Genomic DNA, 27,501 nt, shown 5'->3' on the forward strand with positions numbered 1-27,501 from the left:
TTACACAGGTGAACCTTGTGCTGGGGGACAATAAAAGGACACTCTAAAATGTGCAGTTTTGTCACACAATACAACAGATGTCCCAAATTTGAGGAAGCGTGCAATTGGCATGCTGATTGCAGGAACGTCCACCAGACCTGTTGCCAACGCCAATGCCTACTTCTGTTTGTAATAAAGCCCTTTTATGGGGAAAAACTCATTCTGATTGGCTGGGTCTGGCTCCCCAGGCCCACCCACGGCTGTGCCCCTGCCCAAGTCATGCGAAATCCATAGATTTGGGCCTAATGGATTTATTTAAATTGACTGATTTCCTTATATGAACTGTAACTGCGTTTATATTTTTGTTTCGTATATTTTATTTAGGAATATAAAGTTAAAGTTGTGAAAAATATAAATAGTAAAGTACAAATATCCCCAAAAACTACTTAAGTAGCCTAGTACTTCAAAGTATTTCTACTTAGTTACTTCACACGTGCACAAAGCTCAGGGGAAAACTTTTACAATGTTGCAAGACCCAGGTGGCATTCTTAATTTTGTATTTTATGTGTTAAAATATTTCTGACCTGTTACTTTAATGATACATTTGAGAGTGTCCACTTGTTTGCAAGTTGAGGCCTATTATTATTTTATGTCTAACAAATTGAAACAGCAGAGCACAACTATTCTTGCGCCAACATGGCTGGTGTAGGGGCGCCAGCTTCATGCTTGAAAAGCGTTGAAGTTAGGGAGAAAACGTTTGTGCAGAGGGAGCTTGCTTCGTAGTTTTCGCGATTTCCAAATGAATTTAATTGGTGATGTCATCTGGTTCGAGAGGGCTGTGTGTGTTGGTGCTTCAGAGTCACCATCCAGTCAACGTGTTGTAACCACCAGCAACAGAGGCAGTGGAGCTCCCAAATAAAAAGGCGCTTTTAGTTTTTGGTTCATGGCATGGGATATTTTCAACAATGCTGCAGTGACGGAGATCTGAGGAGCTCGAGAACTAGTTGGACGTTTCTAGAGGAATGTTGAAGCCATTGTGTCCACAATAGATTTTCCTTTGAAAAATAGTGTGTGGGTTTATATGGATTATGCATGCTGAAAGTGTATGTGTAAGACATATACATGACTGCATGAGCACAACCCGTAGCTTCACTAGGCTGTAGCAAGCCTTTTTTTTCTGCAGTTTTATCCATACCGCTGACTGTGAAGCTACCTTTGCTATTCGTAGTACGTGGTTGCAGGGCGTAAAGAGAACGGACAATCGCACCGGACCGTTCCGGGGTTCAGATGAGGTGTTTGACTAGATTCTTAGATTTGTAGAATTCTATCGAACTTTCTATCTATTATTTTCTACAGAAGTAATGCCATCGGGCATTGCAAATGTGCTAGCGATGAGGTTGTTCTTCGTGGGATTTCTACTCAGTTTGGAGATCCTGTCTCCTACAGGAGCTATTGATGGTAAGTGACATTCTAGTGTTCTAGCCTATGGCTTTGTGAAACTGCATGCCCACTTACCAATATAGGGCCTATACAGTGTAGGCCTATTCACCACACAGTAGGCAAATAGTAGGCTTGCCTATTTGCCTTCATAACACCAAATAGGCTTCAGACTCGATGTGATCGATATGAGCAATAGGCTTTTCCATTTAGCTAAGCTAATCATCCTAGGAGGTGCCATGTTTGTGTGACAGCCTAAAGGCTATCTAGCCTACCCACCTTTTGGCAATTGCTCATTTCATAACCACCTGCTGTATCCTAGCATACATGCTTCCTTTAGGGTGTTGTTGACATGACAAAAACAACTGTCGTCAACAGATGTTGAGTTTCATATGGCTTAATTTTGTTTGCTTTAATCAACGGGGATTCAAAGCGATGCATGGCTACATTGACTTCAGTGTTGTGCTGCCTGCTACTCTGTTTTGCTCCCATTCCCAGATGTAGCCCCACGAATGTTTCAAAATGAATATGACCTTTGTTCTTGTTCTGTTGTCATGCTCATGAAGAAGGTGTTCGTTCAATATTATAAGGTCGTTCAGCAGGTTGAAAAAGGCTATGGTATCACAGCACATCAGTGAAAGGCCTGCTTTCCCCCAGTTCTAGGTAGGCTAGACCGACACAGCAGCACACTACCTTGATTCGATAAGTAGGCTACACGGACCCGATCAACATGCCTATGCTTTTCCCCAATTTCTCCGCTGTAGAATCCCCCAATATTTGTATCATTTGCAGGTTCTAAACGGTAGCCTTTTATGTGTGAATCGTTTATGGTTCAGAAACTGTGGCTGTAGGTCTGGCTGCAACCTGCTCTCAGAGCATTTCGTATGATTCTCTACATAAATCCGATACACACATTTATTAAGATATGTATTAATTTGTGGATCATCCATTTTGTCTGATATGTTACGAATTGCAATTTGTATGGTATGTTATGAATGTGCAATTCATACAATGTTACAAATTTGGAAAACCTACAATGTGTTACGAATTCTCAACTTATGATATGTTACGAATTCCAATTTGCTGTGATTAATGTTACCTATGTGGCTAACTCTGACATTAGCTCGTTAGCTAGGTTAGGAGTTAGCTAACCCTTCCCCTAATGTTAACCTTCCCCTAATGTTAACCTAAGTAGTTGCAAAGTAGTTGAAAAGTTGTCTGCAATGAGATTCGAACACACAACCGCTATACACCCACAAACCACCCCAACCATCAACCTCCTTTCGTTTTTGCCAAAATATATTTTCACAATTGAGTTCCAAATATCTTTAACGTCGCCCAAGCATGATTTTTCTTTTTGAGCCCGTGATGTCAGAGTGCACTCGCTTCCAAAATGTAATTGTTATGCAACAGGACAGTTAACCCGTGCTGCCCTCAGGTTTTATTTGAGGCATGTTCTGCCTCATTAATTTACATAGAAGAAGCCCATTTCACTGTAGCAGACAATTTATATTTGAGGCTTTACTGAGTTGGACAAACTTCTCACATCAACGAGAGCCCAGGCACTTCCCCAGATCAAGTATGCAGACATTTGCACAGTCTTGCAGAAAATGTGCCAGGGGGGAAAAGTTTCTGTCTGGCACTTGCGTTGCTTTCATAGTTGTTTCGCGTACAAACAATAACTTTCTTTGAACATGTGTGCATTCCTATCAAAGTAAGTGCCTTTATTTTCTGTTCTTATAACAAAATGAGGTGAACGGATGGTTCACTTATCTATCTTGTACATTTCTGGAAGTGAAGGAAGGGAAGGGAATGATGGTAGGTGACACAATCCCTTTAACATGCATATTACAAACAGACCAAACTCATCTTGTCTCCTTATCTTTGGTTGACACGAAAAAACAAACATGGCAGCGTACACAAACTACCCATCGTCGGAATACTTCAGATGTTTAGAAAGTGTTATACAAAATTATTTTGATTATTCCTCAGTTAGCGCGTGGACTAATGTAGCCCACATTTTCCAGTTTGGATGATTGTGCTATGCTGCCGCTACTTCTGTGAATGTCTGAACATTGCATCTAAAAAAGAAACTGGTCACATTCAGGACATTGTAAGATCTGTGTTTGTGCAAAATGTTTCTGTGAAGAAAAAAAATTGTGGCCAGCTCAAATGCTGACTGTTGCATCAATCAAAACTGGCCGTTCTAAATAAGCTTTCTAATTACACTGGTTTGAGCGTACGCTGCAGGGACCACTGTAGAGTAAACACACCTGTGTGTTGGTATGTGTCAAAGGGTTAAGTTAACTTCTATCTTATGTAACCGTACCAAACGTAACATCATACAAATTTCAGTGTCCCAGATTTACATTTACTATGTTACTTCTACTCTGAGACCAGGCTGCTGTAAACTAAGGATTTTAGCAGTGACCAGGCTACACTTTATAAGGTGTAGTTTAAACAGAATCATTTTGTTGAATTATATGTTTTCATGTTTGTTTTGAGCTGCATGCAGTAAAAACAACTGTTTTTTTTCAGTTGTAATCTTTATAGCTAGCTAGGCTGTCGTGACTTGTCCCGACATGCAGCGAATATTAGAATGTCTTGGGGGGGGAACATTGATGACAGTCAGGTAGCCTATAGAGAACTGAATGAAGTGATGTTGCAATGTATTGCCATCCTAAGTCCTCATGTGCTTCTCAGGGCTGCGTGGGACTCTGCTAGTTCGAGAATAATGACTGGCTACAGTGCATCCTTGCAACAATGATTCTGTCAGGTGCAACACTGTGGCCATGCACTTGCAGAGCTAGAACATTGCAACATTGTAGCCAATGATCTGGAACATCTGGCAATGTCTTGGCAATACAAAGTGTCAAGTAGACAATAATTTGTAGTGTCACTGGCATGGTTAACTTGAATTTAATGGAATGAACCCACTAAGCACGGACTGACGCCAATGTCTTTTTTTTGGTCCTGTCTGGGCTGGCCATCTTTTTTTGGTGTGGTCTGGACCGGCCTTGATTTCAATGTCCACGGACGTTGATTTTTGGTCTGGGCTGGAATAGTGATGTGCATGGTTATGAATAGCCGAACGGTTGTTAGTATTCAAATACTGAGTGTTGTCTGTGTGTGTGCGCGAGTATTCCCTTTTTGTTGTTGCGTAAAACAAAAAATATAGGCGTATTTTTGACACTGAAAAGGCTTTTTCTAAATTTAAATAAAAATATCCACGTGACATGGCTACGTACAAAGATGCGTACAAAGATACACCATGACATTTTCAAGTGATTCATTTAATACAACAACAAACTTTTCAATGTAGTTTTTGACATGCGCCCCATAAAAATACCTGTAGCCGACCGGTAGCCTTCACGTTTGTAGCGTGTTGATTGCCAATCAAACCGGCAAAGGGGATCAATGTGGAATGTGAGTTCACTAATGCAATGGAAGATGGAGCTGTTGCCAGAGAATTGTATTAATTTCTCTACCATAAGCTGCCTCCAACGTTGTTTTAGAGAATTTGGCAGTACGTCCAACTGGCTTCACAACCGTAGGCCCACGTGTATGGTGACATGTGGGCGAGCGGTTTGCTGATATCAATGTTGTGAACAGAGTGCCCCATGGTAGGGTTATGGTATGGGCAGGCATAAGCTACAGGCAATGAACACAATTGCAGTTGGCAATTTGAATGCACAGAGATACCGTGACGAGATCCTGAGGCCCGTTGTTGTGCCCTTCGTCTGCCGCCATCACCTCGTGTCAGCGTGATAATGCATGGCCCCATGTCTCAAGAATCTGTACATAAATTCCTGGAAGCTGAAAATGTCCCAGTTCAATGGCCTGCGTACTCACCAGACATGTCACCCATTGAGCATGTTTGGGATGCTCTGGATCCTACGTGTACGACAGCGTGTTCCAGTTCCCGTCAATATCCAGCAACTTCGCTCAGCCATTGAAGAGGAGGCACAGGCCAAATCAACTGCCTGATCAACTCTGTGCAGGAGATGTGTCGAGCTGCTTGAGGCAAATGGTCTTACCAGATAGTGACTAGTTTTCTGATACACGCTCCTAACTTAAAAAAAAAAAAAGGTATCTATGACCAACAGATGCATATCTGCATTCCCAGTCATGTAAAATCCATAGATTAGGCCCTAATTGTTGCATTTTGCATTTATTTGCATTTGTTCCGTGTATATATGGATAAATGCTTACTTCATTGTGAATGTATGTGCTGTTGACATTTGGCCATAGGATCAATTACCAAAAAGGACTTCTGTAAATAATGTTTTTTCAACTTTCATTCAGAACTGAAAATTAACCTAACTTCAACGTCTCAAATACTTGAATTGTTATTTTAAAACCTCATGTCAGTCAATATTGCAGTACTGAACCAGCACAACGAGAGTTATACAATGCACTTTTACTAGTCAACCCACTAAACACCTTTGCAAAAATACCCCATTCTTTTCAATAACATGCATAAATAATGTGTTGGGTTTCCATGGTATTCCAAGGCATTGAAGGTCCCAGCTGATTTTAATAACAGTTGGCCTACATCTGCTCATTTTGTTTGTGAAATGAAAGATTGTAGTAGGTTCCCATTCATTTTTAAACTCCATATTGTTAAAGGTCCAATGCAGCCATTTTTATCTCTTTTTCAAATCATTCCTGGGTAGCAATTGAAGTACCTTACTGTGGTTCCTTTAATTAAAATGGTCAACAAGAAACAAAAATAGCTTCTTAGCAAAGAGCAATTTCTAAAGACAGTCTGGGAGTGGTCGGATTGGGGAGGGGAAAACTAGCTGGTATTAGCAAAGATGTTTTGGAACTCTATTTGTCTATTTAACTAATTTACCACCTGGCGGTGACACCAGGCAGGCCAAAACTCCATCCCACCAAAAAATAGCTGAAATTGAATTTGGCCTTTTCAAACAGCCCTTACACTAAGGTCATTATCATTTTTACAGTACTATTCCAATATTATAATGTGGACATGTATAACACAGGAAAATCATGTTTTTCACTGCACTGGGCTTTTAAGATCTGCAGGGGAGTACAAGGTACAATTTATGCTTTATTGACAATTCACAAAGCACGAAAAAGAATGAGCATTAAAATTGGCAAAAATAGCTTTTCTGAAGCAAGAATTTTGCTAGGACTGTCTGCGTGTGGTCTGAGTGGGTAGGGTAAAACTGAAATCTATCTGTTATTGGCAGAGAGGTTTGGAACACACTTTATTGGTCAATTAACCAATTTACTGCATGGTGATGTCATCTTTGAAAAGATTAAACTCCCGCCCATGCAAACCTGCTGATTAGAAGGTCCTGTGTAGATAGTGTTTTCAAGCAGCAAATATCAGGAAATGACACTGATCAAATTAGTTCACACTTTTACAGTGTTACAATGTTGTACAATATTAAATACATGAAAAACAGAATTTTGACTGCACTGGACCTTTAAAGAATGAACCTTCCAGACACTTTTCAGCCCAGATCCAATCTAACAATAAAGGGGAAATATGGGGGCTCCTTTTAATTTTTTTTTTTTTTTACGTGTCCTGGGATAAGGACCGTTTCTGAGGTTGTTAAAGAACCCTGTGTGAGCGAGCATAGGTCTACTCTCCCGGGCCCTAGCCTCCTACCTCCAAGCTCTGGGAAACATCTGGACAGAGTGAGACCATTAATCCACAGTGAATGTGATGTGACTATGGGGGGGAGGAACTGACTCCTCACTCACACAGAGGATAAAAACAAAACAAACGTTACCAGCAGGAATCAATCCAGCTGAAGTATGGACCCTCCTCCCCATGACGTCCGAGTAACATTTGTTTCCTTTGTTTCCCAACCTTTCTGGCTCAATCACCAGTGATGGCAAATATTGGGAAACATTGGACAGAGCAGACAGTACAGAATCTGATAATAAAAAAATAAAATAATAATACATACAGAAGTCAATCCCCCTTGACATCTGGGTGACACTATGTAGAGTATGACTAGTGTTGAGAAACAGTGGACCGTACAGTACAGGAACCTGATCTCGTGCTGCTAGCACAGAGAACCATGTCACAGATGTCCAGATGCAAGACCAGGGTAGGGAAGGGATAAGTGAGTGTGTGTTTGAGTGGATGCTGCTATGTTCGAGGCCAGGGAAGGGATGAGTGAGAGAGTGATGCTGCTATGCTAGAGGGCAGGGGTCAGCCACTTAAGCTGAAACACGTGGATTCATCAGCATCACCACTGGGCTCCGCTGGCTGACCGCAGCATGATTTAGGGGTTGAGGAGGGGATTGGACAGGCCAAGTTCAAAGGGCAAGGCCATCCCCTGGTCTGTTCTGTTCCAGGACTGTCCTTTCCTAGCTAGATAGTTTATTTATCCTTAGCTGCACATTTTTAAACAGCTATCTGGATCGTATTATCAGCTTTGTTGATCTTTTGAGTCATGATCCTCTAAAAGATGCCAAACCAGAAACGTGGGGTGACCTGGTGATCACATGCATGTGAATGCTGTAAAATTAGCAAATGCAATACCTTTTACAATGCATTAACTAAAATGTAAATAAGGGTTAAGATGGTGTGTAATGTTCTCATCAGCATGGTTCTGGATCATTTTACCACCACACTGCTTTAGAAGGGATTTAATAACACAGAGCAAGTGACCCTCAAATGACTCATGTGTTACAGGAATAGATTCACATGATGCCTCTGCCTCCTACAAATATAGGTTCAGGATCATTTTAACCCCACTCGATGAAAACGCATGACTCGTGGCTAAGTGTACAAAACATTAAGAACACCTTCCTGATATTGAATTATACCCCCTTTTGCCCTCGGAACAGCCTCAATTCCTCGGGGCATGGACTCTACAAGGTGTCGAACGGGTTCCCCAGGGATGCTGGCCCATGTTGACTCAATAATGCTTCCCACAGTTGTCAAGTTGGCTGGATGTCCTTTGGGTTGTGGACCATTCTTGATACACACGGGAAACAGTTGAACGTGAAAAACCCAGCAGCATTGCAGTTCTTGACACACTCAAACCGGTGTGCCTGGCACCTACTACCGAACCCTGTTCAAAGGCACTTAAATATTTTGTCTTGCCCATTCACCCGCTGAATGGCACAGACATAATACATGTCTCAATTGTCTCAAGGCAACAACAAAATATCCATCTTTAACCGGACTCCTCCCCTTCAACTGCACTGATTTTGAAGTGGATTTAACAAGGGACATCAATAAGGGATCATGGCTTTCACCTGGATTCACCTGGTCAGTCAGTCATGGAAATGTTTTGTACACTCAGTGCATGTTACTGTAAGAGACTGTGCATGTAAGTCAGTGGAGGCTCCTTTGTAGATAAAACTATACTAAATATATTCACAATTTATTGATTAAAACAGATTGTTTAGCAATGAAGGTCTACAGAAGCCTCAGCAGCCCTCTGTAGGGTAGCACCATGGTGTAGCTGGAGGACAACTAGCTTCTGTTTTCCTCTGGGTACGTTGACGTCAATACAAAACCTAGGAGGCTCATGGTTCTCACCCCCTTCCATAGACTTTCACATGAATTGTGACAACTTCCCGGAGGATATCCTCCAATCTATCAGAGCTCTTGCAACTTGAACTGACATGTTATCCACCCAATCAAAAGATCAGATAATTAATCTAGTACTGAAATCATAAGCTACAGCCAGCTAGCACTGCAGTGTATGAAATGTGGTGAGTAATTGACTCAAAAAAGGCAATAGTTGAACAGTTTTGAACAAATACATTTCTTCCAAAATGAAGAAGCAAGAGATTTTTATTTTTTACTTTCAGTTCCACCAGCAAGGTAAGCTTTTGGTTTTACAAATGTATTGCCACTGGGGCTCGCCGGTGTAAGTGCGAAACTGCTTACTGACCATACACTGCAATGCTACTGCATGATTGTACCGTGTTTACTAATGCGTTAGTTCTATTAGCTATGTTGACTATGAAGTTACTTTAGCTAATATGGTGACAACGATGTAGGCTGTGTGTAGCAGTTATATGGTTTGGCTTGGAAAGTATTTTTTAATTTTTTTTGGTTGCCTGGTCACATACAGCTGATGTGTTGTCCATTTGAAGTCCACAAATGAGGGGAAAATGTGAGAGGAGGGGAAAGCATAGATGTGAGAAGGAATACGACGTGGCTGCTATGAAAGTGAACTGTGTTTATGCGTGATCAGGGGTGTATTCATTCCGCCGACTCTGTTGATGGAAGCAAACTGAACGAAACCGGGATAAACATACCTGAATTTGTTCAATAGAAACTCTCGTTTACAACTGTTGGACTAATGACTACACCCTAGATCGGCTAGATGCAGTCAAGAGTGTACAAAGCCGTATTGAATGTGTCACTGGCTGTCACCTCAAATTTTTCTCTCAACCTGTGTGCACCTATGTTGTAAACTATAATTCATAGGCTAGGTTGTAGCAACCTCATGGTGGTTATAGGGAAAATGTGAGTATCATGTAGTAGCCTAAACCTATGGATGTTACATTGAACTGGGTGAATGGAATATGAATGACAGTCATCCAACATGCTGTAATAGAAATAAGGCCATGCTCATAAAAAACAACAACTTCCTCCATTAAAAACTGCACCGACCGCCACGGATGTGTTACCATAAGAGATCATGTGCACATGTTACCTCCTACATATCTAGCCTCCCACAAATCTACCAGTCTTGCTTCCAAGTACATTTCTATGCCCCTATGATACTGAGCAGACCCTACATGAGAACAACAAAGGTACGGCTGAGCTCAACTGTGGAGATGGGTCAGGAGGTTGAGGTTGAATTCCAGAGGAGCCTAGACTCTGTTTACCTGACCCTTTAAAGGGACACTTCACCACTTTTTTTAACATCCTATTATCTCCAGGATTATACTAGTGTCTAGTAAAAAATATAACAATTTAAGGTCCACAGAAAATGCCCCCCCCCCCCCCCCCCCCCCCATGATCATCAGGGGTCATTTTCTTTTGGACCTTTTTCTGTGGGTCTGGAGGGGAAGAAAGGGTGAATTCCAGAACCTGGGGCCTGTTCTAACCCTAATATTCTGACCACACTGGTCGCGCTGCTTGCGCGAGCGTTGCAAAATAAATGGGCATGGTGTAACACTCAGAACCTCCTGGAAACATCTGCCAGGAACATTCTAGAACATCCTGTGTCCTCCACACACATTAAACAGATCATAGATTATACATTGCGCTCTTTAGACTTTCTACCTAAGCCTGGGTGCCAGTCTGTTTCTGCACTCTTCCTAACTCTTTTTATGGAATTGTCGTGTTTGGCGTGACAATGACTGCAAACGAGTTGGCAAGATCACAAACAGATCTGGGACCAGGCTCTCTACCTGGCTAGTCCGTCACATGGGAATGGCCATTGATTGGGATGCTGCCTGGCCTAACACAGCTGAAGATTTTAGGTAGTCAGCTATAGCACTCTCTCAGGTGGCACACCAAATTCTATCATTTATTTTTCTGTAATGAGATTTGTGAAAAAGCAATGTATAATATGGTCTTAGGTATGTAAAGGGGTTGGGAAATGGAGCAGTGTCTTTTGGAATTAAGATGCAAACAGGTCTCCATGTTTTCACAAGGCAGCAGTTTAGCCTTTGAATAGATTGTAGTAAATGCAGGGTTATGGTGGTGGGTTTCTATTAATACTTCCTAGCGGGAGACAATGCAGGTTTAACCTAAACCGAAATAATAATGTGGCGATAGCGGGAGTCTTGACAATAACTGTATAAAATCCCTTTTTCTTTCCTCCCTCTTCCTGTATAGCATTGTAGATCCAGCCTGAGCACAGACTGGAGGCTAGAGGCAGGTTTGCGTCCCAAATGGCATCCTACTCCCTATATATGGCCAGGCCCCATAGGGAAATAGGGTGCCATTAGAGACGCCTGCACGGATTAGCATGAATGGTTCAGTGTGGTTTCTCCCTGTAGGAAGGCGTGAGGCTCGATAGATGAAAGAGTGTTTGTTGATGGTGAATTGCAGGGGTGTGTTGTAATTGGTGTTTTCTGCATTTAGCTCCCATAAGACCCTGAAAGGAGCAGATTGGTTTATTGAACATAATATGGGGGGGGGGGGACTTGTGGGTGTTGATGTGGAAGGGAGAACAAGGAAGATGCCTTGGATTTCTCTTTAGGTTATAGAAACGATAGGCGTTTTCACACTGCATTGTTCTTAGCCCTGGGCTATCCTTATCCCAAGGCTATGACTGACATTGGGCTAGCTTAGCCCGTGTTCACACAACCAGAGCTACCTGAAACCAAATGTCACGTTTATGGAGTAGAATATTCAGATTAGGTAACAGTGTAACTCTGTGTTTTGGCTAGCCCCTAAAAATCGGTGCTAACCCACTTTAGAATGTGCAAGTGTAAACACTCGCTTAGTCCCAGGCTAAAAGATCCCTTAATCCAATGTTTATGTCTTCTCCATGCTTTTCACACAAGGGGCTCTATTTTTCGGCTAGCTTTAAGGCAGCGCTAGTGTCAGACGCACGCTAGTTAGAAAGTTCGTCATGTAAAAACTGGGTCACTGGCATTTTCCAGCCCTAACGCCAGTTTTGGCAATTTACCTGTCTAACATTAGCATGCTTGCGCTCAGATGTGAGGGGTGGAAATATGAGGTGTGTCCTTTAAAACATGACCCAAAGGGCTAATTTCAGGTAGCGTTTGGTGGGGATATTTAAGACCAACCAAAAGCTGGTTTTAGCTGTGACGCACACTGCCATGGTGCCTGTACTCTTAGGATTTAGAAACCTAAAACAGTCCCCCCCCCCCCCCCCCCCCCCCCATTTCGTTTTAGTTGACAAAAATCCAAGCATGGCCTCTTCTCTCAATAAAGGCTGTTTTTATTTTTGTCCTGCCCAATGTACAGTAATCAAGTAAAACCGTCGATAAAGTTCGTGATTTCCAAGCTGTCTCAATCTTAATCACCAAAGCTTTATTCAAATATCAAGTTTGAGAGGCGCAAAACAGTGAGCTGACGTTCCCTTTTTTATCTATGTATTGTAGGCAGGCCTACATTATTTTAGCCATGCTTTGGAGGTGCATAAAACCCCCTCCATGATGGAGGCTACATGTGTCCATGCCCATAATGAAACGAGATGATAACCTTGGTGAATACCGGTGAACCTCGTATTTAGAAATGGTTTTCCTGTAACCATTTTTGTTTTCCGTTTTCATATTTTTAAAACCCAAGCCCTCCGTAGACTACCCTTACCGTAGGCCTATGATAACGAAGGCTGGTTCAACCATAATGCTTTTTTTTTTTATGCTGGTGATTTTGTCATTACATTTTACATCTATTTATTGTGGTTGGATTTATTGTGGCTGCAATTTATTAAAACCAAACTTATTAGAATTATTTACTGTCCTGATTTAATCGGGAGAATGTCCGTGGCACGCATGCAAAGCAACTTCAGGAGAAGTGGGAATGTGATCTGTAAGATGGTTTCGATATGTATATTAAACATTATATTTGGGAGCAGTATAATGGTCAGTGGACATTCTCCCTTTCTCAACATAATGGATCCTTGTTCAGCTGTTGTGAAAAGTTTTGGATATGTGTAAAACCCCTCCATAGTCTGCGTTGTTTTAATATTATATGCCCACGGGAAGAAATTATGGTGCCGGTAAGTGTATTCAGACAGCCTATTTAAAACAAGTTTTGATTAGAATTATTCGCTGTCTTTTTAGGCTTTATCAATAATGAATTTTAATCTTGCTTATTGACAACATTTAGCATGACCATGCTCAGTCATAATGCAATTTACTGTAGGCCTAGCCCCTATATCAGGGCGAATACTACAGTATGTAGGATTTCCACATTGAAGCCATGTATTTACTCAGAACAATGTGGACTACCAACAGGTTCAAGTTAACATATTTAGCAAAGATGGTATAGTCTACATTTTTGTTTCTGTAAACTGTTTAACAAACTATGACTAACATGTGGATGTCGATTTTTTTTTTTTTTTTTTTTTTTTTTTTTAAGGCAGCCCCCCTCACCTCTCTGATTCAGAGGGGTTGGGTTAAATGTGGAAGACACATTTCAGTTGAATACAATCAGTTCGACAACTGACTAGGTCTTTCCCTTTCCCTAACTTTGGATTTGATTCCAAGGCGATTATTTAAAAGCCGGTAAATACACAACCTAAATCAACCACATATTTAGCCATGGAGCACAGTCTGATTGGCCAGTGGGGCCAAGCCTCTACACACCCACAGCTTATTTCTTCATCAAAGCACAGCCCTTTCACGCCAATGCCAGCAACTGCGCCAATAATTGTGGTTGTCAAAATAGCTAAACTATTTGACACAACCCTGAACCTATAACACTACTTCCGGCGCTTAGATTGACTATTGCGCTAGGTTTGTTAAAAAAGGAGCCCAAGGAGTAAACCTAGCTCTTCAAATGTCGCAACTGGTTGCAACGTTGGCTGGACATCCGACACAAACGTGTGAATCCTGGCTTTGTGACTAAAGATTTGTTTTTCTATCTCTGATGATGAACTTTTCACCCGACGCCTGGGGATGACCAGCGAGGCTCAGCGAGGCAGACCGGCCATTACACTGAGCACTCTTCCAGTCTTATCGTATTGGTTCCACCTCCAGAAACACATTGGCTATTCCAAGGCATTTCCATGACTGTGTGTGTGTGTGTTTTGCGCTCGACTGGAGAATCGATTGAACAGGAGGCCCCAATCTCCTCCACTCTGCTGCCTGCTTTCACACCTGGCCAGGAGGAGAGAGGAAAGCGAGAGAGAGGCAACTGATGTGTGGTGATAAGATTCCAATTTCATGGACTACTGCCATGTGTCAGACCTGTCTGCTTCTGTTAGTCACAGCTATTGAACTCTGATTCAGGTGTGTCCTAAATGGCACCCTATCCTCTATCTACCACACTACTTTTGACCAGATCCCTATGGTGAATAGTGAATACGGTGCCATTTGGGACGCAGCCACAGTCATTGGCTTGATTGGCTATGCATATGGCATACATTAGGATGAGAATGAACCACTCTCCCGGTACTGAGATCTTTGAGGAGGTGGTGGGCCATATAGACTTCACACAGTTGCTCAGATTTTTCTTCTGTTATCCTTGACTGGGCATTTGTTCGACTTGTTTTCACAGCAAGGCTATACTGTCAGTGACAACTTGATCACTTTGTCAGCCTTATGTCACAAAGGTCTTTGACCACTGACCACAAACGGGTTAAATCAATGTCTCAAAGCAATTTGATGTGTTATTTTTATTTTTTTGAGCAGTGTGTGTTTATATATATATATATATATATATATACTGCTCAAAAAAATAAAGGGAACACTTAAACAACACATCCTAGATCTGAATGAAAGAAATAATCTTATTAAATACTTTTTTCTTTACATAGCTGAATGTGCTGACAACAAAATCACACAAAAATAATCAATGGAAGTCCAATTTATCAACCCATTGAGGTCTGGATTTGGAGTCACACTCAAAATTAAAGTGGAAAACCACACTACAGGCTGATCCAACTTTGATGTAATGTCCTTAAAACAAGTCAAAATGAGGCTCAGTAGTGTGTGTGGCCTCCACGTGCCTGTATGACCTCCCTACAACGCCTGGGCATGCTCCTGATGAGGTGGCGGATGGTCTCCTGAGGGATCTCCTCCCAGACCTAGACTAAAGCATCCGCCAACTCCTGGACAGTCTGTGGTGCAACGTGGCATTGGTGGATGGAGCGAGACATGATGTCCCAGATGTGCTCAATTGGATTCAGGTCTGGGGAACGGGCGGGCCAGTCCATAGCATCAATGCCTTCCTCTTGTAGGATCTGCTGACACACTCCAGCCACATGAGGTCTAGCGTTGTCTTGCATTAGGAGGAACCCAGGGCCAACCGCACCAGCATATGGTCTCACAAGGGGTCTGAGGATCTCATCTCGGTACCTAATGGCAGTCAGGCTACCTCTGGCGAGCACATGGAGGGCTGTGCGGCCCCCCCAAAGAAATGCCACCCCATACCATGACTGACCCACCGCCAAACCGGTCATGCTGGAGGATGTTGCAGGCAGCAGAACGTTCTCCACGGCGTCTCCAGACTGTCACGTCTTTCACATGTGCTCAGTGTGAACCTGCATTCATCTGTGAAGAGCACAGGGCGCCAGTGGCGAATTTGCCAATCTTGGTGTTCTCTGGCAAATGCCAAACGTCCTGCACGGTGTTGGGCTGTAAGCACAACCCCCACCTGTGGACGTCGGGCCCTCATACCACCCTCATGGAGTCTGTTTCTGACCGTTTGAGCAGACACATGCACATTTGTGGCCTGCTGGAGGTCATTTTGCAGGGCTCTGGCAGTGCTTCTCCTGCTCCTCCTTGCACAAAGGCGAAGGTAGCGGTCCTGCTGCTGGGTTGTTGCCCTCCCACGGCCTCCTCCACGTCTCCTGATGTACTGGCCTGTCTCCTGGTAGCGCCTCCATGCTCTGGACACTACGCTGACAGACACAGCAAACCTTCTTGCCATAGCTCGCATTGATGTGCCATCCTGGATGAGCTGCACTACCTGAGCCACTTGTGTGGGTTGTAGACTCTGTCTCATGCTACCACTAGAGTGAAAGCACTGCCAGCATTCAAAAGTGACCAAAACATCAGCCAGGAAGCATAGGAACTGAGAAGTGGTCTGTGCTCCCCACCTGCAGAACCACTCCTTTATTGGGGGTGTCTTGCTAATTGCCTATAATTTCCACCTGTTGTCTATTCCATTTTCCCAACAGCATGTTACATTTATTGTCAATCAGTGTTGCTTCCTAAGTGGACAGTTTGATTTCACAGAAGTGTGATTGACTTGGAGTTACATTGTGTTGTTTAATTAAGTGTTCCCTTTATTTTTTTTAGCTGTGTGTGTGGTGTGTGTGTGTGTGTGTGTGTGTGTGTGTGTGTGTATATACACACTCCATGATCAAAAGTAAATGTAATTTCTAAAATATACTTAAGTATCAAAAGTAAAAGTATAAATCATTTCAAATTCTTTATGTTAAGCAAACCAGATGGCACCATTTTCTTGTTATTTTAATGTATGGATAGCCAGTGGCACACTCAACACTCCTACATAATCTACAAACAAAGCATGTATGTTTAGTGAGTCTGCCAGCTCATAGGCAGTAGGGAATACCAGGGATGTTCTCTTGTTAATGTGTGAATTGGACCATTTACCTGTCCTGCTAAGGATTCTAAATGTAACCATTACTTCAAGGAAAATGTATGGAATAAAAAGTACATTCTTTTCTTTAGGAATATAGTGATGTAAAAGTTGTCAAATATAAACATTAAAGTACAGATGCCCATAAAAGCTACTTACGTAGTATTTTAACATATTTTTACTTAAGTACTTCATACCACTGCTATTTATGCCTATTGTAAATAGCATTTGGGAAGTCATCAACAGCTATTGTTTAAATTCAAACCAGGATTCAACTAAAAATAGACAGAATATAGAATCTACAAGTTAATAATAAATATGTTGGATTCACGTCTCCATCTCAACCCAAAATAAAAGTTGAATAATAGGATTAAATCAAACTGTATTTAAAATGCATTTTCAATGGTTGAAATCGCAGTGATAAGTAGGGATGCACGCTATATCGGTGAACATATCGGAATCGGACGATAATAGCTAAAAATGCCAACATCGGTATCGGCCGATATCTAGTTTAACGCCGAGGTCCAAAACCGATGTCAAAGCTGACCTGCATACCTATATAACGTTGGTACATGACGTAATGACGCCACGTAAAATTTGGCGCTATACGTGTAACACGGCATTCCTAAACTAGCCCACAATGTCTGCTGTGTGGATCGAGCAGTCAACAAGTGGAGTAGTCATTTGAAAGAGTAACAAAATTTCAGTGAGACAACTAAGGCGAAATCCATTAAAGCCATATAATGGAATTCATTGCCCTTGACAATCAACTTTTCTCTGTCGTGGGTGATGTTGGCTTTCGCCGACTGGTCGAGCACCGGTACACACTACCCAGTGCACTATCTTTCTGATGTTGCTCTCCCGGTGTTACGCAGTAATAGTGTCACTGCTATTAGCTCCACGACATGCATACTGTAGCGTGCCTTTTGGGTCTCTGTGTCAAAAAAGATACAGTAGCACTGTCAAAGCTGTACAAAAAAGTCTGCAAACACCGGCCACGAACAATGTGTTTACAATACCGCATTGGTAATAAAGCATAATTTGTTTGACCGCAACTTCTGGGGTAGCTAGCTTTAGCTTTGTATCTAGCTAGCACCAATACAACCAGATTGAAAATAATGACCAGTAGAAAGTGCAGTCATTTTCATTATTCTTAGCAATGATTTAGGAATCCTTGTGAGTAAGTATTAGATAGGTTGCCACTTGTTGTTTGCAAATTGAATTTCAGTTCATGAAAATAAATAGCTAGCCAGCTACTTAACCCTGTTGCCCAAAGCTAATGTTATAAGCAGCCAGCTAGCTTCCTCTGGCTAGTGAGGCTCGACCGGACCGGGTTGTGTGTTGTGAAGCCCGCCGCAATAAAGATTAGGCACAATAGTGGAATTTGCGGTTTGCCTTCAAAATAAAAGTATGTCATTGACAGTGATGCAAATTAATACATAATAGAATTTTGCCATACTTTTATTTTGAAGCCTAACTGCAAAGTCCACTACTGTGGCTAGCTTCACATAGATGGGTCCGACCACCATTAATCAAATAAAAACTGTCTTATAAATTATTTTAGATGATGACACCTAGCTATACAGTAAGCTAGCTACTGAAACAGATTGCAAAATGACAATGTTTATGGGGAAGAACATTGTTTGCATCCATGAGCTAGCTAGCTTTTTTTTATGACCAGCACTGTAGGTATGCGAGACAACTTTGCCAGCATCATAGCATATGTATCGATGAATCGTAGTGATTGTGTAATAACTACTTAATATTTTAACGTGTTCATACATTTATGTGATGTGCAGTCTTTCAGGTCCTGATTTGTCAAAAAGACTATTTAACATGTCAAATAAGATCTTTTTTGACACGCGAAGACCCAAACGGCGTTCCATATTAACCTGTTATGGCTAGGGGGCAGTATTTTCACGGATGGATAAAAAACGTACCCGATTTAATGTGGTTACTACTCCTGCCCAGTAACTAGAATATGCATATAAGTATTGCCTTTGGATAGAAAACACTCCAAAGTTTCTAAAACTGTTTGAATGGTGTCTGTGAGTATAACAGAACTCAAATGGCAGGTCAAAACCTGAGAGATTCCTTTACAGGAAGTGGCCTGTCTGACCATTTCTTGAACTTCTTTGCCATCTCTATCTTTTACGAAGGATCTCTGCTCTAACGTGACACTTCCTACGTCGTCCATAGGCGCTCAGAGCCCGGGAAAAAACAGAATGTCGTCATTCCAGCCCCAGGCTGAAACACATTATCGCCTTTCTCAAGTGGCCGATCAAGGGACTGTGGGCTTAAGCGCGTGCCCTGGCCGCCCCCGTCTTTGTGATTTTTCCTCTGTTTGCCGAAAAGGAGATTCCCGGTCGGAATATTATCGCTTTTTTACGAGATAAATGGCATAAAAATTGATTTTAAACAGCGGTTGACATGCTTCGAAGTACGGTAATGGAATATTTAGTGTCTGGGACGCACGAACAAAACGCCGCTATTCGGATATAACGATGGATTATTTTGGACCAAACCAACATTTGTTATTGAAGTAGCAGTCCTGGGAGTGCATTCTGACGAAGACAACAAAAGGTAATCAAACTTTTATAATAGTAAATCTGATATTGGTGAGTGCTAAACTTGCCGGGTGTCTAAATAGCTAGCCCGTGATGGCTGGGCTATGTACTTAGCTTTTTGGTGAAAGCACATTTTGCAATATTCTAAGTACATAGCCAAAGTACATAGATATGGTTTGAAAGCATATCTTACCTCCATTTGCACTCACTGTATATAGACTTTTCCTTTTCTTTTTTCTACTGTATTATTGACTGTTTTGTTTATTCCATGTGTAACTCTGTGTTGTATGTGTCGAATTGCTATGCTTTATCTTGGCCAGGTCGCAGTTGCCAATGAGAACTTGTTCTCAACTAGCCTACCTGGTTAAATAAAGGTGAAATAAAATAAAAATCAGTATCCGGGACCTCATGCGTACATGGAGCTTGTAGGATTTGCGTGTGCAACAAATCATTTGGATTTATCAAACGCAACATATACGCATGTTTTCATTGATAAATCCGAGACCTACTCGTGAACGAGCGTTAAAACCCCGTGGTTACACCCCACCACCTTTTTACGGTAACAGAAACCCCCTCATTTGCTGTATAATTTGGAGACTTTGGAACTGGGCCTTGACAGTTTCTAAAGGAAAGCACAATGGCAAATGTGCTCACATTTGTTCTGTACAGGTTTGGGCAGAATGTTTTTATCTTTTACAGTGCGCATTCTGCAATATTAATTGTCTATTCAAACAATTTAAAACTAAATGCGACAGCCCACACTTCCAAAAGACGAATTGTCGCTCAATATTTTGTTCATCAATACATGATTGTTTCTACTGCCTCGATATAGGCTCTGAGATTAAATCTAGAATGTCGTGCTCCTATCGCACAGCAATACTGTAGCCTACCCAGACTGTGAAATATTTTAAATAGGCTACCGGTTTATTTACTTTTGAGCATGCTTGGCTATTGAATGAGTAATGGATAAATGGTAGCAATCCTTTCTTCCCTCTCTGCCTTCTCCCCTGTTGATGCTGCGTTCATCTCTGGTCTACTCACCGAAGCCTAAACCTGCTCACTTGATCCTATGCCCACCTCCCTAGTCAAGACCTGTCTTGTGCTTTCTCCCCTCATGGTTGACATTGTCAATGTGTCTTATTGCTCTGGCACTGTACCCCCCCTGAACTCAAACTGGCTGCTATCACACCCATTCTGGGGAGGAAAAAACAAGGACTTGACCCAGAACCTCAACAACTACCAGCCCATATCCAAACTTACCTTCGTGGCTAAAGTCATTGGGCGTGCTGTAGCTTCCCAACTCCAGCAGCACATGGACTTCTCATGACCTCTGAGCATCTTCAATCAGGCTTTAGGGCCAATCGCAGCACAGAAACGACTCTGGTCAATGATCTATTACTAGCGGCTGCCTGGCAATCTCATCCTCCTCATCCTACTGGACTTACCAGCTGCCTTTGACACTGTTTGCCATTCCATCCTCCTTGAAAGAATGAAGACGACCCTGGGAATCACCGAAACAGCTCTGGCCCGGTTCAGGGCCTACCTGTTGGACAGGCACGGCCCGGTTCAGGGCCTACCTGTCGGACAGGTAGCAGTTTGTGACCTTGGGGCACTTCAAATCCGCCTGTGCTCCTGTCCGCCAGAGGTTACCCCAAGGCTTAGTCCTAGGGGATTCTCCTTTTTATTATCTACATCATTAACACGGTCAGTAATTCCACTGTTACACTGACGACACATCTGTTCACTCCAGCTGTCTAAAAGAAAGAAATAATATCTTGGATGAGCTCCAACTTTCTGAACCTCAGAGGCCATGTTGGTGGTCGCCAAGATGTCTTCTGAAGAAGGTGGAGGAGTTCGACTTTATCATAGAGCAACGGTCAATCTTTCCTGTCTCTCTGTTGAAGAATCTGGGGGTCATCCTCAGTGCCACACTCTCCTTTGATGCGTACATTAAAACATCACAATCTGCCTTCCATCTCAAGAACATCGCCAGACTCCGCCCGTCCCTTACTGACTCAGGTGGTGAAACCCTTCTACGTGCCTTCATTACCTCAAGCCTGAACTATTGCAATGCTCTCCTGTATAGACACACTGCCAGCACCCTCAACAAACTTCAACATATCCAAAACAGCTCTGAGTCTCCTCACCCACACCAAACCCTGGGAGCACCTTACACCACACTCCTACACCCCCACTGGCTTCCAATCAACTTCAAAATCCTTTTTCCTCACCTACAAATCCCTGTATATCTTGGCTCACTCCTATCTCTCCGACATGCTACACATCTACACCCCCACCCTCAGCCTTCAATCCTCTGACTGCGAATCTGACCCCATCCAAACCTTCAAAAACAATCTAAAGCTCTCACCTTTTCAGACTAGGATTCAGCCTATAGTTTGAAACCTTGGTCTAGCTCTTTTTTTCCCCTTTTAATCTACCAATCATGAATCGTCTTCATTTTAACTGCCTTGATAACCTTGTTTTTTGTTGTTGTTGTGTGTATTATTGAGCTTGCAATTTTTTTGGGTATCGTTTTAGTATTGTCATGTTTATATTCACTATTTTATTCCTTACTCTGTAAGTGTCCTTGGGTATTTTGAAAGGCGCAAATAATTATTTATCGTTCGTTCTTGCCTATTATTGAGCCGCACACACACACCGCTCGGCCTCCACAACTTTGATGTGATTCTAATGAGTGTTTTGGACTAGCAGAGATCCAGTGAAATCGACACTCATTAAACCTTCACATAAATCTTGAATACAGTGGGAATCCTTTGAACTGAAATAAGTCATCTTGTTTTGTAAAACATTTTCATACAACATTTACTATATAGCTTAATTCCTCCCCCAGTCTTTGTTTGCTGTCCTGGTTTCAGAAGTAAAGAGTAAGCCATGCGCATTGAGGCTTTACATTTTTTTTTTGATGGCTTTCGAAGAGCTGCAATGAATGAAGGCCTCAGTCAATTTATGTGGTCCAGCGTTGATTCATTTTGTGGCTCCCATGTTCTGTTTTTTTACCAGCTGAATCTGTGGAAGGCAGTGTAGTGCGGTGTAGCCTGCTGCACATTCACAGTCAGAGAGCAGAGGCTGCTGAAGAGTGAGTTGACAGCAACTTGTAATCGCTATCGGCTCCTCTCTGTATGTCTGTCAATTTCTCCACCCCCCCCCGTGACAGCGTGCAGCGGCTCATCATGTTACATCAGAGTTCAGCTCCAGACCCCTGTGTTGTGCTTATGGTACAAAAAGAGAGGGTAGCCAGCTAGGGTACGAAATGACTGCCTGGCCCTCAAAGTTCAGCTGTTGTATGCATGTTTAACCACTTAGAAAATGACTTAGGGATTAGAATGGGCTTCAATGACCCATGGATATTGTGTGAGAACAGTAAGCCGGTTAATGCTCAAAGTAAGCTGCAGTCAAACTGCATGGCCAGTTGCTCCTTTAGCACATAGCTAAATGGTTGTTCCTATTGGATGGGCACTGCACAGAGCCTCCATTGAATAAGTTGGGACCGAGGTTGGGTTGGGTGTGTGTAATAATAATTTGGCGGCTGCTTATATTTGTCCTATTTCACACGTGTACAAGTTGGGTATTAATACACTTGTGAATTGGAAATGTTTTTTTTTTTTTTTTTTTTGCATAGCCCAACTCTCCCCGAGACACCCTCGGGGAGTGGGATCACGGCCAGAGTCTGCCATTATCAACGGCGAACCTGGAGCAATTAAGGTTAAGTGCCTTGTTCAAGGGCACATTGGCAGACTTCACCTTGTCGGCTCCGGAATTTGAACTATCGACCTTTCGAACTAGCTAATCCTACGCTCTAACCACTAGGTTACCTGCTGCCATGTGTGTGCCATGTGTGTGCCATGTGTGTGCCATGTGTGTGCCATGTGTGTGCCCTGTGTGTATGAGCACGATGTTTTCCGGTGTTTAGGGTGGACAGCAGGTGTCCATTGTAGGGCCCTGTAAGATTTGCATTGCAGAAAACGTGGACTGAATCACGGAATCCAGACACTTAAAATGGAGTTCAACAATATTCAAAAATCTATTGAACTTATTCAAAAATCCATTAATTTGACCAAGTTATCCCAAGCGGGGGCAAATTTTTTAAATATACCTAAATCATACTTTATTAATATATTGAAGTACAGTATTATAAAGCAAAACATTAGCTGCAGAAAAGGATGCTGGATAATATGCAATTATCATTTTGAGAAATTATTTTTCGAAAGTATACTTAAATATGTTTTGTGGCCATTTAAATACTTTTTTTGAAATTATACTTAAGTGTATTTTCTTGAGATATGAAAAAGTACACTCAGGAAGCATGTTCCTCAGCTGCGCATGTTCCCTTATGTGGAATAAACAATCATTATCATTGTCAACTTTCTCTTTCCCTGCAATCTTATGAACAGGAATTCAGAAAGTACTTTGAACTCATTATTGGCCCTGAAACTATACTTCTAGTGTACTTGATCACTCACAAGCAGAGTTTCATATAGAAAATAAATTCTTCAACTTAAAAAGAACTCCAAGTGTATTTTGAATTAATTTACAACATCATTAAGCATATGAAATTGAAGTACACTTTTAAACAAGTGTGTTTAAGTGTAATGATAGTCAACATATAGTATACTTAAAGACTGAACAATGACACTTTGTGTAGCCTTTAGCGTTGATCCTAATGATAACTGTCTTCTGGTAGAGATGTATGAGCTTCCCCAAAAACCTTCTCAATTAAAATGCCGACCTGGCAGAATATCAGGATTATCTTCATAAATTCAGTGGCCATTTGGTTTGCAAACTCTGCAATCACACGAGTGCTACAGTGTACTGCTGGTGCGCACTTGAATTAAAGGGTAACTACACCCCAAAATCAACATTTCTTTTAGATTATTCCCAGGCCTCAAAAGTGGTCTCCTGATATGTTTTAGGCATTGTTGTGGACTTGGAACATCCATTTTATTTATTTCTGTTAAAAAAGTGATTTTGTGATAAACCCTGAACCAATTGGGGAAAAATGGAAACCTGGATTTAACAGAATCAGTTAAAAAATATAACAGATTTTATAGGGCCCTACCATTGTCCCCTTCCACTCTACATTAAGTTGCTCCATACCTGTGTTGTAACACTGCAACTTTTACACTAACACGGTGATAGTGTTACTACACAGGTATAACAGCAGCTTTATATAAAGTGTTAAAGTAACTGTCCAGTGAAAATCTCACTTTAAAAGTTAATATTCTGTTAACTCATACCCAAATAATGTTGTTGACTCATCCTATAATCATATATGGGCCAAAGCATAAATTGGAGAAAAAACTTCAAAAACCCCACCTCAAACTTGATTCTCATACAGGCCGTTTCAGAAATGCTTGCCATTTCCTCATAGAGGATGATGAGCTGGCCAATCAGCAGTCTACTTGCATGAATATTTTTAATGACCGGTATATGCCCACACCATTCTGTTGTTGGGGTATGCCCACACCATTCCAACACAAATAAGCTGCTTTTTAACCTACTTAATTAAAAAACAATTGGAAGAAAATCAATTTAACTAATTTTGTAATTAATTATAGGTCAGATTTCATAGAAATCTGAAAACAAACTAGACGGTTTAACGAATGATTTTATTTGGCACACATCTACAACATCCCATTGTATAACTAACTACCTCCTTAAATCTCCTTTTGCACAATTTGTTTTGTGCCAAGTCCCACTGAATATTTAAAGAACCACAGAAACTCCAGGAATAACAACTAGCTTCTCTGCCTTCTTTCTCTTCTTCTCTTCATTCTTTCTCATGGTCCTAGTTTGGTTTTAATTGTTACTTTCAAAGCAGGGGATTCTTGCTTTGAAATATTGCTGTTAAACTGAGCAACAGAGAAATGATTTCAAATTGACCTCCAGGGTGTCATTACATACTAGTGGTTGGTTTGCTTTTTCGGTTCTTGGAACTCTGTGGAAGTTCCAAATTCCATATAACAGAAAGCGATGTGAGTTGGAGAGAATTAATATGTGATGGGAAACAGCCCTGGTTTAACTCTCTTTCCCGTAGAGCCCTCCACCTCTCTGTCACACCTATTTATTTTATTTATTTATATATATTACACACACTACCGTTCAAAAGTTTGGGGTCACTTAGAAATGTCCTTGTTTTTGAAAGAAAAGCACTTTATTATAATTTTTGGGGCGTTTTTAATATAACATCAAATTGATCAGAAATACAGTGTAGACATTGTTAATGTTGTAAATGACTATTGTAGCTGGAAACTGCAGATTTTTTTAATGGAATATCTACATAGGCGTACAGAGGGCCATTATCAGCAACCATCACTCCTGTGTTCCAATGGCACGTTGTGTTAGCCAATCCAAGTTTATCATTTAAAAAAAGGCTAATTGATCATTAGAAAACCCTTTCGCAATTATGTTAGCGCAGCTGAAAACTGTTGTTCTGTTAAAGAAGCAATAAAACTGGCCTTCTTTAGACTAGTTGAGTATCTGGAGCATCAGCATTTGTGGGTTCGATTACAGGCTCAAAATGGCTAGAAACAAAGAACTTTCTTATGAAACTCATCAGTCTATTCTTGTTCTGGCTCTAACCAGGGTTATCTTCTGTATACCAACCCTACCTTGTCACAACAAAACTGTTAAGATGGCACACCTGTTAATTGAAATGCATTCCAGGCGACTACCTCAAAGCTGGTTGAGAGAATGCCAAGAGTGTGCAAAGCTGTCATCAAGGCAAAGGGTGGCTATTTGAAGAATATAAAATCGATTTTGGTTTAACACTTTTTTTTGGTTACTACATGATTCCATATGTGTTATAACATAGTTTTGATGTTTTCACAATTATTCTACAATAATTATTCTACAAAAATAGTAAAAATAAAGAAAAAGCCTTAAATGAGTAGGTGTGTCCAAACTTGTGTGTATGCTCCAAGAATGTTGATAACTCTGACTCATTCATTTCAGATTCCCATTTGGGCTCTTACCTTTTAACAGCATGTAATATAATCCAATCACTATCGCCAGGCCCGGGGAAACGACCCACTGGGGAATGGGAAGGATAAAAGGCTGCTATTCCACTTTGGTTAGCTCAGTGCTAGAACATGTGGAAGTGTTTCTAATATTTTAGTGTACTCAGTAAACATTTGCGCTATCGGTTGTGTTCTGTACAGTTAGGGACAGTGCTTGACTTGGACTGAAATGGGTTCCGGTACTGTTTATATTCAGGTGCAGGAGCTCCACAATACTTTTGAGTTAATATTCTATGAGGAACAGGAGCTCAAGCAGTAGAACATTTGAGGTGCCGGTACTCAGCTCCGGTGAACTCCTGCCCAAGTCGAGCACTGATTAGGGGACAATTGCAACTGTTCTTTGGCATCACGGCACACTCTTCTGAGATGTAAACCAGGACAAGCTTGAAACTGTAACTGCTGCCTTAGAGAGATTTAACCAGCAGAATAATGTGTGTCATACAGATACTGCACCCTGGAAGTTCTAAACACCTTGCGCTGATAATAAACTTGTCAGCCTCTTAGCAAAACCCTAACTACCTTTTTATTCTTCCAAATTTCACCGCATGCCCCTTAGGTCTTGTCCAAGAAAGACTCCATGCTCATCTTCTTTTAAGGCATGCGCTTCTTCTCCGAGATTTGGGGGGGGGGGGGGGTTGCGAGAACCCTACACATGAAATCAATTAAAAGGTGCTGGAATGTGCTATGAGGGTCTGGTTTAGATTTTTTTGGGATAGAGAGCGTGAGGATGGAGGGATGGCCGTATTGAGGGAGACATAGCAAGGGATGGCAGGATGAGGGAGAGAGTTAAAGTGGACCTGTAATTTGGTGTGTCCCAGCTGGGCTTGGTGTCTGGAGGCCTCCGCCATATGCCTGCCTGCCTGCTCTGCTCATTTAAATAGTGGTGACATGGAACAACTCCCACTCTGCTATCCCATACTCTGCTGTGGTCTCTTTCTGGCATTTTATGCTGTCTCCAGTTTGTTTATTTTCTGTCGCTGTCACTCTCTCTCTCGTTCTCTAAATCGGTAGTCTCGTTCTCTACCTCTTCTTTATCCACACACACACACACACACACACACACACACACACACACACACACACACACACACACACACACACACACACACACACACACACTGATCTGAGCAACGAAGCTGACTAGTTTCGTCTCATCCTGCCCTCTGCCACCTCATTGACATTCACCAGCAGAGTGTGGCGAGAATAACTTATCTTTGCTGAATTGGTAATTGCCTCAAATGTGCCTTATGCATATAAACGTACGTAAAATAAATAC

General features: G+C 41.8%; 1 protein-coding gene across 2 annotated transcripts in view; it reads left to right on the forward strand.

Moving 5' to 3' along the window:
• Window positions 1-728: 728 nt before the first annotated feature.
• The window catches only part of LOC106567057 (low-density lipoprotein receptor-related protein 1), a 138,972-nt gene continuing 112,199 nt past the window's right edge, over window positions 729-27,501 (forward strand). For both annotated transcript variants that reach the window (XM_014135894.3, XM_014135895.3), the window contains exon 1: window positions 729-1,437. In XM_014135894.3, coding sequence (XP_013991369.1) covers window positions 1,341-1,437 — 97 coding nt within the window. In that variant the 5' untranslated portion in view covers window positions 729-1,340. The remainder of the gene's footprint in view (window positions 1,438-27,501) is intronic.

Source organism: Salmo salar, chromosome 13 (genome assembly GCF_965601325.2).
Source record: "Salmo salar chromosome 13, fSalSal1, whole genome shotgun sequence".
NCBI lineage: Eukaryota > Metazoa > Chordata > Actinopteri > Salmoniformes > Salmonidae > Salmo > Salmo salar.